Source organism: Nicotiana tabacum, chromosome 24 (genome assembly GCF_000715075.1).
Source record: "Nicotiana tabacum cultivar K326 chromosome 24, ASM71507v2, whole genome shotgun sequence".
Taxonomy (NCBI): Eukaryota; Viridiplantae; Streptophyta; class Magnoliopsida; order Solanales; family Solanaceae; genus Nicotiana; species Nicotiana tabacum.
The window spans coordinates 90081304-90101705 of record NC_134103.1 but is presented as its reverse complement, the minus strand read 5'-3'; the positions used below and the strand labels follow the sequence as shown (position 1 = coordinate 90101705).

Below are 20402 nucleotides of genomic sequence, written 5' to 3'. Positions count from 1 at the left end.
TACGAGGTCTTAGAATACAGAATTCATTATTAAATTTAAAGATGACATTTTGGGTCATCACAATGCAGATCGAGGGGTAGAAAGAGTTGTTATTTTCCTTAGTAGATTGAAGGCTACTCAAACTTATTAAAATTTTTTGTCTTCTCTGTCTGATTAGTAATCTGTTGAAAATTTAGACCCCACAAATAAAAATTAAAGTTGATAAGATATGAAATATGAAGAAAAAGAAAATAGCAGGTAGATGACAATGTATTTAGAAGCCATTTTAATTAGTGAACTCGCAGGTTTATTCTTATTTTGTTCTTAATATCACATCCAGAGTGAAGGGTGATATTCCAGAAAACTTGTCATTATTTTAATAATATCATACTTCTTAATAATATAAATCGCTTTCATTATTTTCTTGGAAAGCTTCATATAGAAATAATTTTAGTGATGGTGCTTGCAGGTTGCGCTGGTTTGTTTTCTATGTGCGCGTAATGAGTAAAGTAAAAAGTGGCGATGAGTGAAGGAGGAAAAGAAAACTGGCAGTTAAACTAGTCAGTTTGATCTACAATCTACCATAGCACCTGAATATTTTCATCTGGATCTGCACCTTATCTCATATACGGCAACAGTAGTAAGTTAGTTCAGGTGAAAACTTTTTACTCATACTTCTGAATTATATTCTAATAAATGAAATGGTTGAATTAATTTATAAGTATTTCTCTAGTAGCCATGTTTCTATTTATTTTAAGAGTTTGTTTGTCCAGTACTTTAACGATTTTTATCCGCTAAGAGTGCTGATTTCTTTAAGTTTGCTAGGTGAATAAGTCGTCGTTCTGAAGGGAGAGCAAGATCCTTGAGAAATTATGTATGTGTGTGTGTATATATATATATATATATATATATATATGAGAAATTTAATGGGCATTAGATCGATTTTGAATATTGGTACAATGAAACTACTAAATCTCATGACGTAAAAACAATTTAGATTCAATTGCATAAAATTTCCTTTGGATTTGACTCTGTTCTAGTTCTTTTTATCAACTTTTATTTATTATCTGAAAAATTAGAAATCGGAAGGAATTTTGTAAAATATTTTTATTTCAACTGGTGATGGCATGCGAGCAATCTAACTTTATTGAACTTTTTCGTAGTATTCTAAAACTTTTATTGTGTGCTTCGCCCCTTTGTAATAATGTTAAATTTTTTGGGTTTGAATCTCCGGAATGAAAATCTTTTAGTAGTGAGCATTTTACTCCTTAAAACACCTTTGTAATAATATTAAATATTTTTGGTTTAGCTTGAGAATAAACATCTTTTGTAGCGAACATTTTACTCCTTAAATCTATGCCTACCTGGTGCGTGGACTATAATTAGTGCGACCAATTTTATAAGTAATCAAACGTTGTTGCGTTGCCTTTATTTTGAAGAAAAAGGTCGAGCATAGAGCAAATCAAATTGTGATCCCCCAGCCCCAAGGTATGAGGCCTTATTTGGAATATATTAAAAGTTTTACACTATACGCTGGCAGTAAAAGAAATTAAAATTCCAAAGTTTGTTTGTTTACATTTCTGACAAATATAAAGTGCGCAAATCTCCTTTTGCGGAGCCGCTTTCTATTGGTGAGTTATCTCGCGCATCCCCTTCTTCCGTTTCATTCCATTCCATTCCAATTTCCAATGACAAACCACAATCGGCGGTAATAGTGCATGTAGGAATTCATATTCTGTAGATTTTATTGTGATTACAAAGTGTTTGATAAATTGCCCGAAAGAGGTTGAACTCTTCAAGCAGTAGTTGTCTCTTTTGCTGATGAAGGTATCTGGGGTAAAGAAAACATATGAACTGAACTGGCAAAGTGGCACTCTTGTTGTCGTTCCATTTGCAATCTTTTTAATGGTAGCGCGTGCATAAACACACAAACATGTAATGATTTCTTCGTTAGTAGACTGTAAACATCTAACAATGGATTAATAAGTCTCATACATGACTTTAGGATGTTAATTAGAACTCATTTTCGCAATAAACATAAAAAGGAGGCTTTAATCAAGGAGACATAATTTTGATCCATCATGATTGTTGCTATAAGTTGATTCAACAGTGAAAATGAGTTTCTCTGCCTTGCACCTTTTCGTCAGTTATATATATTTTTTAAGGAAAGTAAGTAGTTCTTGGGTCAGAGAGAGGACCAGTTTCTGAAGACCTTTTATTTCTCACATTCCATTCCGTGAACAGTTATTTGACCATTATAATAGAAAATAATTCCTCTAGTTTTAGTACATATATATGCATGCATACGTGTATGTAGGTATTTATATTGTTTGATCATGAACTAACTTGGAGTTTATGCATTATATGTAAAGGTAATTCAAGATTCAAAATGAAGCTGAAGATAGTTTGGAGGAAAGTATCTGATTATGTTCGATATGATCTGAAGGAGATTGCTTTTCCTTCATCTTTACCGGACCCTCCCCACATCAAAAAACGTAGGAAACTAACTTTGAAGGAGCGCTATCTTGTGAGTGTTCTTTTTATTTTCTTTCTGGTGAAATCTTTTGATAATGAATTATGGTGATGCATTTACCAGTGATTATTGTTTGTTCTTGGTAATTTTGATTCAGGTGCTGAAGGAAGCGTCTAGGCTTTATGCTGCAAGCTGGGTGAGGGACATTGGTCCTGAACTTCGGCCCAATGATCACAAAAAGAAGAGTGAGATTGAAGACGAGTCGGATGAAGAAAATGGTAGCAGAAAGGAGAAGGAACCCTCAACAATAGAGGATCTAGGTAAACTACCTGACCAGTTATCTTTCATATATGATTGTTTTTCTTACATTTTTATACGCGGATGCTTTACCAGATATATGCTAGATCAATGGCAATACTTTTTACCCAAGTTATTGTAAAAGATATGTCCATGTATACATTCCAGGAATGCCCCTCTGCTTCTTTCTGGTACAAATGGTATCTCTATATGAATGATAGGAGTGATACTTTTCTCAAAATTAGATCATACAAGGAGAAAATTAGATCATATAAGGGAAAGTAGGTTCAGAGGAGATCTCTTGTCATACTTTTTTGATTGATGACCTTTTGATGTTAAAACTGGTTGGATGCTATATTGCTCGGACTCAGGTGTGGGCACCCGATACGGGTGCAAATCTAGAGGTTGAATTCTTTATCACGTAAATTTTAGTATTCGGGGATATGGATCCGAGTGCGGATACGGGTGCTGGGACACAGTCAATAGATGTGTAGCATGACGACTATAACTATGTATTACAATTAATTAAAGTTATTGAACTAAATCTAATAAAATTTAATCCTTATAAACACCTAATAGTTTATTCATAAGATATCTCGTGCAATAGCAAAGCGTTATCATACTTTATATGAATGACATAAACCCAAAATCAAATCAAACAATCTATACATATTGGTCATAGATGTCGTTAAAACCCTGAGGTATGTTGACCAAATCCGTTGTGGATCCAACACCCACACCCAAATCGTGATCTACATGGGTGCAATAGGATTTATGAAGGGTCTGAGCAACATAGGTTGGAAGTATTGAATTATCATTGTCTGACTCATATTGGTAAGTATTTGTAAAATGGAGGATTGAAGCTTTTTGGTAAATTAGATCGTGGGGAAAGTAACTAGAAGATTTCTTGCATACTTTTTGATGCTCTGATGACCTTTTGATGTTCAAGCACCTAATGGTGACTTGATGCAACCATAATTTTGTCAGGTTTCGACAATTTTCTAAGAGTCCGTTTCATCCATTTAGTTCTGTTGTTTCATTTTCTCTTTGATTACCTCTTTCCTTATCAAATATTGGTCTCGTAATTCTAATTAATAATGATAGTACAGTTGCATGTTAACATTATAATCTAATTTCCAGTTGATTTTTAACATTATAGGAGTATCTATTTTTGTTAATTATTTGTGGCATTTCTCACTACTTTATCATCTATCCATCTTAAAATTCTCAATTACCCATGCTTGTTTTATGGAAAGTATTTGTTTTTACTGTTTGACATTCTCTACTTTTTTGGCCGTAAGCCACCTGGCAAGTATAACATGCTGCAAGATGCTGGATATCTTATTTTCACAAAACTTTGCGATAATTTATTGCTCTCCATCTAAATTTTTTAACTGCATAGCGATTGCCTAACACTTTCAATTATATCGTTGTATATTTCTTGTGGTCTCTTCAATTAGTAGATAAGTCCTTTCAGTCGTGTCGAAATCATTTCTAAATTGAGTTATGAAACCTTTGCTCTTTTTTTCCTAGCTGTGGCTGCACGAGGTGGAATGGAGACACTACGACCAGCATTGCAACGAGTTTACATGACAAGAGCTTCTGCATATAAAGATGCACTTAAAAGTTTCATACAAGGATATCAAGAAGGTATTCAACAAACCATGGAGAAAAATAAAGACTCGAAGTCTTCCAAAGACACTGATGCATCCAATTCCATAGGACCAACTTGAGTTCTAATGGACAATTCGTGAGTTATCTTTTGCAATACCGCTGCAAGAACTTGTATTATGTCTTCCCTTGTTTGCGACAATCATGTTAATAAGTATCACCAATTCTCTTTTTGTACATAACTATAATGGTTTCAATAGAAGGGATGATATTAAATGATAATACTCGGGTATGCTACCAGTTTCTGGGCACTACTTTATTTTGCTATATTCATTGTACTGTTGTTGGAAGTTAGTTTGGCAACGTTCTGACTGTCTCATGCCTGAAATTTCTTAGGTATTAGCTGGTGGCTATATGTAGATGCATTGCTTATTCTAACAGTCTTGTTGATGTATTACTTGAAACCATAAGGGAACACCACCTCTATGCTTGACAGCATTGTTTATGTTTAAATTCATTGAGGGTGTATGGTTCGGAATTCAACAGGGAAGATGTTAACCTATGAAATCAACTAGAAATTTGAGAATTGGATCAAGTAGATAACCCTAATCGCCTAAGTCGGTGAGAGAGAAGAACTCAGAGTCGATAGGGTAAATAGAAATTGATCCATTATTTAAAAATAGAGTCAACTAGCTCTATTTATATGTACAAATGAATGTGGCTAGAATTGAAAATATCCGGACAAGGGCCGGTTCCCTGAAGTGTAAAAATGAAAGATGGCCCAATAAGAAAAGGCCCAACATTTAGTAAGCTCAACCAGGATCTGGGCTTGACATTAAGGGTCTATCAGACCCCCCCCCCCCCCCAAGCTTGAGGGTGATTGAACACCAAGCTTGCATAAAAGTCTGTGATGAGGAACACTAGTTAAGGCCTTGGTATGCATATCAGCTAGTTGGGCAGAAGTATGCACATGCTAAAGAGAGATCACCCCAGAAGAAAGAACATCCCTAACATAATGACAATCCACTTCAATGTGTTTGGTGTGCTCATGGAAAACTGGATTTCTGGCAATATGTACGGCCAGTGTTGTGAAGAGCATGAAGCGAGAAAAAGCGACAAACCCCATTTCGCTTAAAGCCAGAAGCGAGAAGCGAAGCGCTCGCTTTTTTGAAGTGAAGCGAATTTTTTTTTAAAAATAAAATATATTGCATAGACAACACATGTAATTGTAAGCAAATGTTCAATACTTCAATATAAAAACTAAATAGTAGTATCAATTAAAGCACAAAATGAGCATCCTATTCTTATACAAGATTGTCAAATTCTTGTATTCCACTATCATTATTATATTGCTCGTCATCTTCTTCAACTTCTTCTTCTTCATCAACTAGGGACAAAGTAGCTGCCTCTTTTCCCTTCCTCTGTGAACTTGAAGTTGAGGTACTCCCTCTCAAACCATAAATCCTCTCCCCAATTCCACGCGCCTCCGCAACATCACCCCAAGTGAAATCAGAAGTTTCCTCAAATACTTCTTCATCTGCATGATCTTCCGGGACTCCAGTTAGCCATTCATTAGCATGATCGATGCTGTCCAAACTAATTGGATCAATTACATTGCGAGCGTTGTAACGACGCCTCAATGTTCTATTGTACTTAATGAATACTAGATCATTGAGACGCTTCAAGGTTAGTTTGTTCCTTTTTTTGGTATGAATCTGCAAATAATAAGTAATTAGTAAGTTTAGGACAATTGAGATATAATTTAATTATCTCAATATACTAAATCTTTCTTCTTAGTTCTTACATGTTCAAACACGCTCCAATTCCTTTCACACCCGGATGAGCTACATGTTAGACTTAGAACCTTGATGGAAAACTTTTGTAAATCCGGAGTGGAATGGCCATATTGCTTCCACTATTCAACTGTAGAAGTAGAACAAATTTTCAAAACATAATATTGATAAAGAAATAACTTATTAACTATAAAACAACATATAAGCACTCGCTCACCTGGTGACTTCGTCTTTCTTTGTCTAATCGCCATGTTTTTTCCAAAAAGTTGCTCAGCGTTCCTATAAATACTAAATTGCTCTGTTATTTTATCTTGCACGGATTCTTCAGGTATCAACTTCTCAATACATTCATAGTATCCATTCCACAAAGGTTCATCTCCTAGAATCCTTTCTTCATTGTCATAAAACAGTTCCGGGTTCAAAACAAGTCCAGCTGCATGCAAAGGGCTATGAAGCTTACTATCCCACCTTTTATCTATGATCTCAAAGACTCTTTTGTATTTTCTTTGATCACTAAACGAGACTTGAATAGCCTCCTTTGCCCTATCCATTGCTTCGTACAGGTAGCCCATTGGTGGCCTTTGCTCCCCATCCACCAAACGAAGCACTTTAACTAAAGGACCACCAATCTTCAATGCATGAACCACATTGTTCCAGAATGAAGGAGAAAGTATAATATCTGCAGATTCTCTCCCTCGAGCTTCCCTTCCATAGGCACTGTTAGTGTACTCATCTGAAACAAACAACTTCTTCAAATTGCTTTTTTGCTCATACATCCTATGCAAAGTCAAGAAAGCAGTAGCAAATCTTGTCTTTGCGGGTTTCACCAAGCTTCTTTGTTTAGTGAATCTCTTCATCATATTCAATAACAAAGGCCTTTGAACAATATAGGAATGCACTCTAATTGCCTGATTAAAGATTGAACTAAAGGGTCTTTCCTTGAAAATGTCACTAAAGATCAAATTAATGGAATGTGCTGCACACGGAGTCCAATAAATATGCGGGTACCCAGCAGACATCAAATCTCCAGCTTTAACATTTTCACTGGCGTTGTCCGTGACAACTTGAATAACATTTTCTGCTCCAATAGAGTCTATTGTACTCTTGAACAAAGAGTACATTTTGGTTGAATCAGTCGAAGAGTCGCTTGCATCAACGGACTCAAGAAACAGGCTTCCCTTAGGAGAATTCACCAAGATATTGATGATCATTTTTTCATTTCTCGCCGTCCACTTATCCATCGTAATGGAACAACCAAACTTGTTCCATTCTACTTTGTGCTCCTCCACGATTTTGTTCACCTCTGCTACCTCTTTTTTTAGATATGGCCCTCTAACTTCATGATATGTTGGAGGCTTCATTCCTGGACCATATTGACCTACGGCCTCAATAAAAGCAGAAAAAGTGTCAGTATAATTAACACAATTAAAAGGAAGACCTGCATCATACATCCACCGCGCAAACATTGTAATTGCACGATCCCTCAAAATCGTTTTGGCATCAATTTGAGGATTACCACCTTTTCCTTCCTTATCTCCAGATTTTTGCGAGAAGTAACAATCCATAGGACCTTTGGTCTTGCCAGTAGATCCACAACTAGAAGACATTGGTTGCATCCTTCCCCGCTTTTGTGATTTTGGTGGAAGCGACGAAGCATCGTCACCTTCTTCTGTTTCATCATCGTCATCAAGATTATACAGTTCTTGTTCATGAATCAGTTGAGTCTTTAACTCTCTCTTTTTATGAAGGAATGCTTTCAAATCTTCCTTCACATGCGATGGAACTTTAGGACAAGATGCGACATTTGGATCACCGCCGATTAGATGCGCTTTTTGACGATAGATTCCTCCATTTGAAATCTTGTCACAAAAAAGACATCTAATTGCCATCTTGTTGGTCTCGCAAACTCTTTCAGAGTAAGCCCAAGCCAGATCTTTCCTATCTTCTTTTGGATCCATTAAAAGAACAACTACATAACACATAAGAAAGGCAATAAGAACTAAGAATAAACTATAAAGGATATAAAAAATCATAGGAATTATCTGATAATAACTGGAAAAATTGGGCAGTAAAATTCTGGAAAAATTGGGCAGTAAAATTCTGGAAAACATTCGCCAGCATTTCGCTGCTTTTTGGACGTTTAGAAAGAAAAAGAATAAGAAGAAGAAGAAGAAGAATGGAAATCAGAAGTTCAGAACATACCTGTTGAAGTCTTGAACTTGAAGTTGAAGAAGAAGAAGAAGAACAACCCTAGTTGATGATTTGAGATTCTTTCAGAAATCAGAAGTAGATGAAGAAGAAGTCGTTGCTGTTGGAAGTTGAAGAATACTAGTCGCTGTTGTTGAAGATCAGTGTTTAATCAAAAAAACTTATTTTTAATAAAATAGGGTTGAGTATTTTAATACAGAGAAGCGAACGCTTCTTCTCTTCGCTTCGCTTTCCCCGCTTCTCGCTTTTTACAGAGAAGCGGTCGCTTTTACTGACCTGGGTCGCTTCAGCAAGCTGAAGCGCTGCCTTTCATGCTTCGCCTCTCTTCTCTCTTAAAGCGATGAAGCGAGCGCTTTTTTAAACACTGTGTACAGCAGCTTGACTGTCACAAAAAATAGAAACAGGAGAAGTAATAGACAAACCCATATCAGCAAGAAGCCTAAGCAGCCAGGAAACCTCAGCAACCACCTGTCTCAAAGCTCTATATTCTGCTTCAGCAGAGCTTAAGGAAACAATAGGCTACTTCTTGTACTTCCAAGAAACAGGAGAATTACCAAGAAGAACAAAATATACAGTAACAGATCTCCTTGAGATAGGGCAGGCAGCCCAGTCAGAATCAGAGTAAGCTTTGAGGGTGAAATCAGAAGAGTTGCTGAGTAAGACACCCTGAGCAGGGTCATTGGCAAGATATCTGAGAACATGTAGTGCAACCAACATATGAGGAACTTTAGGAAACACCAGAAACTGGCTCAAATGTTGAACAAAGAAGGAGATGTCAGGCCTGGTGTGCTGTGAGAAATTCAGTTTGCCAATCAACCTTCTATAGATAGAAGGATCAGAAATGGAACCACCAGAATCAATATAAAGCTTGTTCTGGGGATCAAGAGGAGTAGTAACAGGCTTAGCCTCTTGACAGTGAAATCCTTTGTGTACTTGTGTTGATGGGCTATATAACCATCTTGTACCAGAGAGACCTCAAGACTAAGGAAATAATGAACAGAACTAAGATCTTTGATTCTGAACTGTTGATCTAAAAAGGCTTTCAAGTTTGCAATTTCTTGACTATTATCACCAGCTAAAAGGATATCATCCACATATACTACCAAAATGACAATGGAGGAGGCAGTGATTTTGGTGAACAAAGAAGAGTCGTTCTTGCTAGGGGAGTAACCTCTAGAAAGGAGAGACTGTGAGAGCTTTGCAAACCATTGTCTAGAAGCCTGTTTTAGACCATAGAGAGATTTCTTCAATTTGCAAGCTAAAGAAGGATCAGAGGAAGAAGGAGCAACACTCAAACCCAAAGGAATTTTCATGTACACCTCTTCATGGAGATCTCCATGTAGAAAAGCATTGTTGACATCCAACTGGTGGACTGCCCAACCATGCTTTACTGCTAAGGTGAGAAGGCACTTGACAATTGTGATCTTGACAACTGGACCGAAAGTTTCAAAATAATCTATGCCCTCTTTCTGAGAATCACCTCTAATCACCAATCTAGCTTTGTATCTCTCAATTGAACCATCGGACCTTTGTTTGATTTTATAGACCCATTTGCATGGTATGGCCTTCTTCCCGGGAGGCAAAGGGACAATGTCCCAAGTATGATTTGCCTCCAAGGCTTGAAATTCTTTAATCATAGCATCCTGCCAGGCATGATGAGGTGCTGCTTGATGGTAAAACTGAGGTTCATGCATGTGAATCTCAATAGAGGTAACCTTGGAATTCACAGGAAAAGTGGGAATGGTTGTGTAGCAAACATAGTCTTAAAGATAGGCAGGTGTGTTAGATTCTCTAGTGGATCTCCTAAGGGGTATAGAAGAAGGAACAATAGAAAGAGAAGAGGAATGAGTAGCTTGAGGAGAAGAAGCCATTGGTGAAGCAGGTTGAGGAACCTGAACAGGTGAAGGTGCAGAAGTTGTAGCAGTAGGTGAAATGTCTGTAAAGGGATCAGGAGAAATAGGAAAGCAGTAGGAGGAGATGATGAATGATAAGGGAAGATATGCTCATGAAAAATGACATCCCTGAAGAATAAGATGGAATGAGACGTAAGATTGAGCAATTTATACCCTTTCTTTCCTAAAGGATAACCTAGAAAAATACATGGAGATGCTCTAGGTTGGAATTTATCCCTACCCACCTTTGGCAAGGTAGCAAAGTAAAGACAACCAAAGGTTCTTAGATGAGAATATGTAGGAGGATGACCATGAAGTTTCTCAAAATGTGACAAGTTGTGTAAAACACTAGAGGGAAACCTATTGATCAGGTAGGTGGCAGTAAGCACACAATCACCTCAATATTTGACAGGTAGTTTAGATTGAAATAAAAAGTGCTCTTGATGTTTCCAAGAGATGTTTGTGTTTCCTCTCAACAACCCCATTTTGTTAAGGAGTGTGGGGAATTGTGGTTTGGTGAAAAATACCAGAATCGGCAAAATAGGAAGAGATTTGAGCACTGGAGCCTAGCTCAAATGCATTATCAAACCCCTAATTGTTTGAACTTTAGAGTTAAAATGATTCTAGACCATGGAAACAAAAGCTTTGATAATAGAAAAAGCATTACTCTTACAGGAAAGTAAGTATGTCCAGGTCACTCTTGAAAAGTCATCAACAATAGTCAAGAAATACCTAAAACCATTATATGTCCTTGTATGATAAGGACCCCATAGATCAATATGTATAAGTTGAAAGGAGTGAGTGGACTTGATAGTGCTATCAAGGAATGGGAGTCTTTGTTGCCTAGCTAAGGGAACAAATAAAAGATTTTTTTGAAGACAATTTATCAGAAACAACTGAAATAGATCTCATTTTATTAAATGGCATATGCACTAGTCTTTGATGCCAGAAAAGATCAGCTTTATTGATAGAAGAAACATGATTGCAAGTAGTTGTACAAGCACTGTAATCAAATGCTCCCATAGCAGAAGAGGCAATGCTGGGATCCTGAGTTGCAACAGATACTTGAGACTGTTGGAATAGGCTCATGAGATGTTGATACTGCTCTTTAATGAACCCATGGACTGGACTTCCAGGCAGGGCTTCAGGAGCTGAAAGAGAATCAGTTCTAGGGTCATCAAGCTGAACACAGGCTACAACCTTCTGCCCTTTGGTAAATTTGAAGTCAGGAGGGAACCCATGCAGCCTATAACACTTGTCAACAGAATGACCAGGTTTTCTACAGTATTTGCACACAATGTTTGTCCTTTTATTCTCAAAACTGATTTTCTGAGAGTAATACTTGTTTGTTGAATTATTTTGAACATGAGTAGATTTGGCATGAAAGGAATTTGATTCAGAAAGAAATGAAGATCCTGAAGTTTGAATTTCCCTTTGACTCTCATCATGTAGCAACATTGAATAGGCTTTACTCAAAGAAGGCACAGGAATCATCATAAGAATGTTACTTCTAACATTGGAGTATGTTTCATTCAACCCAGTAAGAAAATGAATGAGTTTTTGTCCTTCACTGCACTGTGGTTCTGCTCTACAGGTACAAGCTGGACCAAATGAAGCAGTTTTTAACTCATCCCATAATTTTCTTAACCTAGTGTAATAACTAGCAATGTCACTAGAACCCTGAGAAACTCCACCAATTTCTCTTTGAATTTGGTAGTATATACTATCATTAGATTGACCATATCTCTCCTTTATATCCTTCCAAAGATCCCTTGCAGTGTCACAGTGAAGTACACTATCAGCAATATCCCTAGACACTGAGTTACTCAACCATGCAAACACCATGTCATTGCATCTTAGCCAGTGATCATACAAAGGAGAGTCAGGAGGTAGCTGAGTGATTCTCCCATTAACCATCCCAACCTTGTTCTTCACAGATAGAGCAATAAGAAGATTCTTTCTCCAAGATACATACCCAGTATTAGAGAAAGGGACAGTTACCAGTGTAACTCCCGGATTATCTGATGCATGCACATACAACGGATGAGAAGGATCAAGTGAGGTACTAGGGGGAATTACAGTATGCGTAGGTGAGGAGGTAGAAGTCGAATCTGGGGCCATGCGTGCAAATCAAAGTCGAAAATAGAGATTGAAACTATTTCACATATACAACAATGTCTCAATCCCAACGTTTCATATCAAATACACAGAAGACCAAACACAGATATGAACAATTTTCAAAATTAGGGCACAAACTTGAACAATCTATCAATCACTGTGGGGAATCAAAGGGATGTTACCGGAATTCCTTGATTGAGCACAAGGAAAGTGAAACCTGATCTTGCAGAGGCAAAATTTGTAGAAAGCCCCAAACATTGTCTGAACCATCGAAATCGTCACGGAAGACCGTGATTGACGAAACCAAAGGAACCAAACCGATGAAGTGATGAAGAGCGTTGCGGACAACTCGGATCAATGCTCTGATACCATGTTAACTTATGAAATCAACGAGAAATTTGAGAATTGGATCAAGTAGATAACCCTAATCGCCTAAGTCGGTGAGAGAGAAGAACTGAGAGACGATAGGGTAAATAGAAATTGATCCATTAATTAAAAATAGAGTCAACTAGCTCTATTTATATGTACAAATGAATGTGGCTAAAATTGAAAATATCCGGATAAGGGCCGGTTCCCTGAAGTGTAAAAATGAAAGATGGCCCAATAAGAAAAGGCCCAACACTTAGTAAGCTCAACCAGGATCTGGGCTTGACATTAAGGGTCTATCAGAAGAGGGGAAAGGGGAGACATCAGATTGAATAAATCCACCAATGTGCATTTCTCCAAGCTGCAGAAACTCCCTTCATGAAGCATGTACATTTTAAAAACTTCATGCCTCCTTGGGGAGCGGCTATCACTTTGTCCATTAAGATAGGTCTCTGTAACTTGGCCTATTTGTCACTGTCTGTGGGAATCCTTATTAAGTAATTATTGCCTGGGTCATGGGTGGCTGCTTGGTTGAAATCCATCAAGTGCATTGGTTTTTATTTTAGCACATTCTAATAAAAATTTCTGACAATGTCCTAGAAATCATAATTCTATCTTTGTCATTGGTCCTTCATAGGCAGACATCAAGAATTCTTCTAATAGTTCTCGTTCTCCAACCAGTGCTCTACTTTTTTCAATCGTTATTTTGTTCATAACAATTGAGAGTACTTTGTTTGGAACGTATACTGCATCTTTATGTGAATATCGCTATCCTTATTCCTTTCCAAGATTAAAGGTTCCTGCCCAGAGTTATCAACATGACTTTTACCATTAATTTGTCTTAATGGAAATACACCATTTGCTTCCCTCACAGGCGTAAAATGCAAGGAAGTTGCTATAAAAGCATAAAGCTGAAGGAAACACTTTGCTTCTCTTAGATTTATTCTTGTACTTGGTTTGATGATTGACTTATCATTAGCAGAGGAGTCAATTTTGTAACTGGTCGCTGGTTCTAAATTCTAATATGCGTCTGGTGACCTCCCACTTGCAGGAGCACTAGAATTTCGTGAGATTCCTAACAAAAGTCAATGGTGGTAATCTTCCAGTCTTCATTTCTTAATTAATGGTTGACTTTGACAGGTAATAATGCTACCTTGCTTTGCATCTTTAGTAGTTAGTCATACTGTTGAACTCTATAAACCGTTGTCAACTTGTGTTGGACTCGGAACATGTAACCAGGATGACTAGGATATAGCCTGTATCATACCCCTAAGTAGGAGTAATTGATATGCTTCAGTAGTTGTTTTCATTTTTTATATGCTGATGCATTTTTAGGTCTGTGAATTAAAGTTTACCGCTTTCAAATTTTGAGCCCCGACCTTGTTAAGCATGCTCTTATTTCCATCAACCTCTTCCACCATTGTCCAGTGAGGATCGCCCAATGCATCTCAAAAAGTGCTTTGCTTGGTTTGAATCATAAATCAATACAAGTGTGTTTGACTATCAAAACTAATAATAGTATAACATTATTTATTAAAAGTAATTACTTTCACTCAGTAATAGTTTGTTATTAACTAGTATAATCTCAATAACAAACAAAGATTTTGCTTAACAGAATTGTTAGAATGCTGCACTTGTCACTCCTTAGTAATATCAAGTTTCCAAAAATGTATAAATGGTCCTGAGCCACCCTTTTGCCTTGAAGTTTTGGGTGGGATGTTAAAGACTCTTTCACATAGTATCCAAGTCAAATTTAGTGAGCTCGTTTGCACGCCCACTTTCTCTCTTCATATGACTAACATTTCATTAGTCTGTTGAGCCTAATCTTTCTCCTTTATTTCCAGGTGCGCTCCTGTTGAGCTTTCTTTATTTTTTTTTTTTAAAAAGAAGAAAATAAATTCAAATCCATGCATAAATCCTGGAGTTGGATTACACGTGCGGAAGGATATTAGAAGATTACACTTGTACTTATCGGTTGTTTAAAAATTTTCAAAGGGTTTTAAATGATCCTTACTACTTCATTCATTACTTTAAAGTTTTGGTTAGGTACTCAGAAAATCTGAACCATGCATGTGCGAGCCAACTAATTTGAGAAGGATGCGTAAAGTTTGATGCAAAAGGTCTTGTTGATCTTGCATTCTGTCATTTTTACTTTGACTGACTTCTTGAGAATTGAACTCACAGTTTCACAGGTTATATTGACGAGTCTTTTCATCAGTTTTTCATATGAATCATCAATACATACAGTACATTGACCACAGTACTGTGGAACAAAAAGAATTCTGCCCTTGAATTATCATCGAAATGTGTAAAAAAAAAAAGGATGTTACCTGTCAGTTTTTAGATTCTTGAAAACAAACAACTCATATTCTTTCAATTGGGTCTTTACTTACGTCAATCTGTACTTGGGTGACGCACCTACAATCTTAATCTATCCACCTTTGCTCCACTGCCCAAATGCCCCACCGTTCAAACACCCTGATGTCTCTTTCAAAGTTCCTGGACATTGGAATTGGGAGGTGTGGAAGTTGATATACACCACCTTTTTCTCAGGAAAGCAAGTTGCCAGAAAATCTGGGATTTCCCCTTTTCAAGTTTTCTTTGCTTGTTTTTGACATTCCAAGTGGCCCATAAAAGTCAATACTTATGTCACATCTCAGATCTTATCCCTGGTGATATCTCATATGGTTCATATCTCTCGAGTAATCCACATCCTGTTACAACCATACAACATAATTATTAGCAATTCCATCATAAAGGTTTGATATTTCAAAAAGAATAAAAAAGGAAAATAGAAGTAATGATTGTAGTGTGTGCATGTGACCATCCCTGCCATGGACCACTGGTTATTTGGCGATAGAGATAGCTAAAATTGTCGTAAGGCTATATACATATTAACTTCTCTAAACTCCGTTCGTCAGATTAGACGGGGTTTATTATTGTTGTTTAGAGACAGCTAAACTTTTACTTTTCAAGTATCGAAATGGATACATATCCCACTTAATTGCTACTTCGAAGAGTAAAAAATTGTAGCATAGTTGCTTCATGTTAAAGGGTTGACAACGTCATGCACTTGACTTTACTTATGCATCATTAAATGGTATACTACACATATTTATCTCAAGCAATACGTGTGTTTCCTATTGATTATGAAACTATATGACAATCCTTGGACCTCTTAATCCTACTCCTACTGTTATTGATCTTTAGTCAAAATGAACGTAAATGGCCCCATCAAATCTTTCTTTTAATACCTAGCTAGGCATGAAAAGAATACTACGACTATATACAGGATTTCTAAGGGTAATTAAGAATTGACTATTTCTCTTACAAAAAGTTGTTTGCTCACTTCCCAAAGCTAAAATAGTACTTCCTCAGTTTCATTTTCTTTTATATGAATATGCTTGAAAAGGGAAAATTTTAAAATAAGTCTTAAACATATCATATCATAATATTTGTATAACTATAAAAATTATGTCATTAAAAGTAAAATAAGAATTTTAAATTTAAACTATTTTTAGTTATAAAAATATATTATTCTCTTAGAAATAAATTAAAAAGAAATAGTGTCACAGAAAACAACAAAGATAGTACACAGTAAACTAGCATATGTTAGGTGTGATTTTTATTTATTGTTGAGGAAGCATATAGTTTGATTATAGAAGTCGACCAGTAGCTGGCCAAAGCTAATTCGTTTGACTCATCTTTCTAAATATCTTTTGGGTCGGGTCCACAGAGCAGACCCAAGTCGGTCATCTGCAACTGCGAGGGTTGATGTGTTGTGTTAACACACTATTTTTAAAGATAAGACACTCTTAGCAATCATTTTATTGATGTTATTCCCAAGGTGTTCTCCTTTTACACGATTCCAGACATGTGGAAAACATAAAGTAGATGGTAAGAAGACAAAGAAAAAGTAGAGAAAATTTGGAAGAAGAAAAGATAATTTCCCTGTTATTTCTGCTAAAACGAAAGGAAAGAAATTGAGATAGAGGGAAGGAGAGTATTATTCGAATTTCACCTTAAACCAAACAGGGGAGTGAAAGTATTAACAAGTGTTATTTTTTTTAAAAATAAACCAAGAAAAAATTGTCACATCAAATGAAATACAGGAATAATATTTCTAGAGGTGTGGAACTAAAAGTAGGGAGGAGAAAATAGTTCACTACAAGTTCCAAAACAGCTTACATGATTTCAAATAGTAGCAAATTTGATTTCTACGACAAAAGAAATTACTTGTTCAAATAGACTACTTAAAAATCGTGAGATATTTATATGTTTCTTGGCCTTTAGTCCTTTACTATGACCTATTTCCGATTTAACTACAATACACATGTTAGCTAGGTGCATTGTATTTTCAGAATTAAATATTATGTAGGGCGACTGTAGAGTTGTGTATACATCTGTCTCACCAAAGGAAACAAGAAAATCAAAGTTGGAAATCGGACTAGTCATATCTATAATTCCCATCACTATTAAAAAAAACTGAAATTACTTATGAATTTCGTCGTTGATTTGTCGCTAAATTATTAACAGAATTTTTTGATAATCTATCACTAACCTATCACTAAATAGAATTAGCAACGGATTTTTTTATTTAGCGTTTGTTGCTAATTCCTGTAATTTTTAGTAGTGCATAAGAAAGTAATTAAAGTTTTAATTAATAAAATAAAGAGCGTAGCGTACCATGTTATTGTGATGGTTATTTTTAGCATGGGAAGAGGCAGGCGCAGAAGGATTGGAACAATGGACTTGATATTGGTAATGTAGCTGGCCAGCTTGACCCTGATACTCATGACTCTGTTGGTGGTGGCTCGGTGTCGACGAACCATCTGAGGTCGATGGTTCGGACCACAAAGACTCGTCTACTTCGCACTCTGCTAGGTTCACCCCAAACAATCTTACTTGTCTCCGTGTGTTGTTCCCATTTGCTGCTGTTTGGTTGTGCATTGTTCTTCTTACTATATATTTAATTTGTCACGAAAAAAATGAATAAATAATAAATAAAAACAAACAACCATTTTTCAAATGTGAATTTGCAGATATATGTATATAGACATTATATGAATTCTGTGCCTAAATGTAAACCGTATCATCAAAGCTATATACGGTTAGTGTGTTAAGATCATATATTCTGTGCCCAAGTTATTCGTTGAAGAAAAGTTTGTGTTAAGATCAAATAGACCTAATTGGTTGTTGGTTGGTATATATTTACACAGAAATGTCAATGGCTGCATTTGCCGAGTTTGAATTTTGAACACAAAATTATTTTTGAGGAAATTAAGGTAAAACCTCAAGACAAGAATTCCAACTTTGCTACTGGAATAAAAGCTAGCCCAGTGAACGGATTCACGCAGTGGCGGAAACAGAATTTTTATTAAAAAATGTAAGAATACAATTTTTAACACGCAAAGAAGTTAAAGGACTTAAACACCTAATATATATATATATATATATATATATATATATATATATATATGAAAAAATTAAAATGACTTTATATACGTAGTGTAATTTTCGGGTGAAGGGGACTTGGTTGAATCAGATGGGAGAAAAAACATAAGCAAGTAGCATGCCGCTTGTTGTTAGTATTAACTATTAACTAAACTACATGTAATAAAAAACTTGCATGGATCAGGGGCGGATTTAGGGGGCGGAAGGGCGGAAGGGGGTTCCGAACCCCCTTCGTCGAAAAATTATACTGTATATATAAGGCAAAATCTGTTGTTTACCTCTATATATTAAGTTTTGAATCCTCTTGACATAACTCAAAAGTGTAGCTTAGTGGTCAAGGGGGTTCAAAATCCTTGAAATGTTATAAGTTCAATTCCCACTGACTACAATTTATTTTTTCCAAACCCCCTTCGCGGAAATTATGCCTCTGCCACTTGCATAGATTATTTATGCAATGTGTCAAAAATGTACAACTCTTCCCAACAAGGCTGCAAAAATAAAGAAAGAAAAGAAATGTTTCCAACCCCTAAGACAAGTTAAATTTTGATGAAAATTCTTGATTTACTAACTTTACTCCTTACAATTCGATAAAATCGTCTACTCTAAAAAAGTATTATTATTATTATTGTTACTAGTATTATTTTTGGTGGTTGTTAAATTTTCTCATTTATGTATTGTAAAGTATTTCTTTACACAGAGAAATTAAATATATACATACTGGAAAATAATATAACTATACCAGCAATACGGAAAAGATAGAAACGTGTAGTATTTGTCTGCATGTAGGTACAGTACTACATCGAAAATGAAGAAGAAAAAAAAAAGAAAAAAGAAAATAATACCTGCATGAAGACAGTCAGGTTGGTATGGAACACCTGCCGACGGATAAGGATGCCCAGACCCACCGTAGTACACCTGGCCCCACCCACCACCACCGCCTCCCGGCGGAGCAATACCACTTTCTTGCTCCAAAACGGTGGCTCCAGCGGCGGCGTTCCTCCTCCTCCACCCAATAAATGTCCGGTCGCCGTCTAACCGGTGGCGCTCGAACAAAACGAAATCACCAGCATCTAATTTTTTCTCCTTCACGAAACGGCTCCATCCTTTTGTTAATACATAACTTTGACTACTATTCCAATATGAATATCTAAAAGTCCATAATTTCCCTAACTCGTCCTCGAAATTCAGTAAAAATCCCTTTTCGCCCGAGTCATTTTGTGTCCCGTTAAGAGGGAAGTGTTTTTCGGCGTGTTGTTTTGGGATGACTAATCTATTGAGCTTCCCTACATCGCTTGGTGTTAATGGTTTCTCAAACAAACGTTCTTTTGGGATTTCATTTTCTTCTAATCGGTTGCTATTAGGACAGAGAGAAGTAGGTGTAGTTTGGTTTTTGTAAGTTGGAGATGAGGATTTTCTTGTTGATTCCATGATATAGTGTTGTTTTGTTGTACACTAGAATGGTTCTGTAAGTTGTGAAGAACAATGGTTTATGGACATCTCTCACATGAGAAGAGAGATAGGGAAAGAGAGAGCAATGGGTTATAAATGGAGCTTCAAATATCTGCTCTGACGGTTTAAAACTATTTATACAATTAAATTACTTTGGATTAATTTGGTACGATCGATAGGTAAAAATAATTGTGTGATAAAATTTTAATACCGCTTTACTCTTTGTTTGATTACTAATCATGAATAAGTTATCCCAAGATTACGGATATAGTATTCGGATAACTTATACATGTAAAATGTGGAATAATAATTACAGGATAAAACAGTAAAATTGACAATTTAAAATTAACAAACAGTTAAAATAACTAATTTCAGCAAAACTAATCTCAGTATAATTAATACACTACCATAACTAATCCCAGCATAACTTGCTTTCAAACCAAACGATCCCTTAAAAGATAGTAATTATAAATAACACTTACTTATAACATATAACCTAAATACTTATAAATTACCTATGCAGTGATGTAGGAACGTGGAAGGAGCAGGTAGGAGGGCTGTATTTGAACAGAGGGTGTGTGATTATGGTTTTTAGGTGTGGAACCCGTGGGAACTATTTCAAGTGGCAAGAAATTAATTTAACAAAGATGAAAATGAGAGAGATGCAAGTACAACGGTACGTTTGTTTAAGGTATTTGCCTGATAAGAAAAATCAATCATTCGTATTCAGACCTATTTACTGTTCTGCAAGTACAAAAACAT

At 36.2% G+C, this 20402-nt stretch overlaps 3 protein-coding genes across 10 annotated transcripts; 1 reads left to right on the top strand and 2 right to left on the bottom strand.

Moving 5' to 3' along the window:
* The first annotated feature begins 246 nt into the window (after nt 1–246).
* LOC107801707 (uncharacterized) lies at nt 247–14954 on the top strand. Of its 8 annotated transcripts, XR_012706573.1 has the most exons (7): nt 247–327; nt 449–633; nt 2352–2506; nt 2610–2772; nt 4283–4499; nt 13789–13877; nt 14582–14954. XR_012706573.1 is itself a non-coding variant. In XM_075247917.1 (6 exons), exons 3-5 carry the CDS (start codon nt 2369–2371, stop codon nt 4480–4482), a joined length of 501 nt encoding a protein of 166 aa, XP_075104018.1. In that variant the 5' UTR covers nt 247–327; nt 449–633; nt 2352–2368; the 3' UTR covers nt 4483–4499; nt 13789–14071. The 8 variants fall into 8 exon arrangements, 7 of the variants coding, with proteins under 7 accessions (XP_075104018.1, XP_016480563.1, XP_016480562.1 ...); XM_075247917.1 differs by lacking the exon at nt 14582–14954 and having other exon boundaries at nt 13789–14071; XM_016625077.2 differs by lacking the exons at nt 13789–13877; nt 14582–14954 and having other exon boundaries at nt 449–619; nt 4283–4642.
* On the bottom strand, nt 5311–8264 carry LOC142178439 (uncharacterized). The gene is made up of 2 exons (XM_075247915.1): nt 6165–8264; nt 5311–6075 (listed from the first exon to the last, which is right to left on the bottom strand). The coding sequence occupies exon 1, from the start codon at nt 8262–8264 to the stop codon at nt 6276–6278; it is 1989 nt and encodes a 662-aa protein (XP_075104016.1). The 3' UTR covers nt 5311–6075; nt 6165–6275.
* LOC107792993 (B3 domain-containing protein At2g36080) lies at nt 14931–20047 on the bottom strand. Its single transcript, XM_016615262.2, has 3 exons — nt 19034–20047; nt 17424–17698; nt 14931–15451 (listed from the first exon to the last, which is right to left on the bottom strand). The coding sequence occupies exons 1-3, from the start codon at nt 19617–19619 to the stop codon at nt 15401–15403; spliced, it is 912 nt and encodes a 303-aa protein (XP_016470748.1). The 5' UTR covers nt 19620–20047; the 3' UTR covers nt 14931–15400.
* Between the last annotated feature and the right edge of the window lie 355 nt (nt 20048–20402).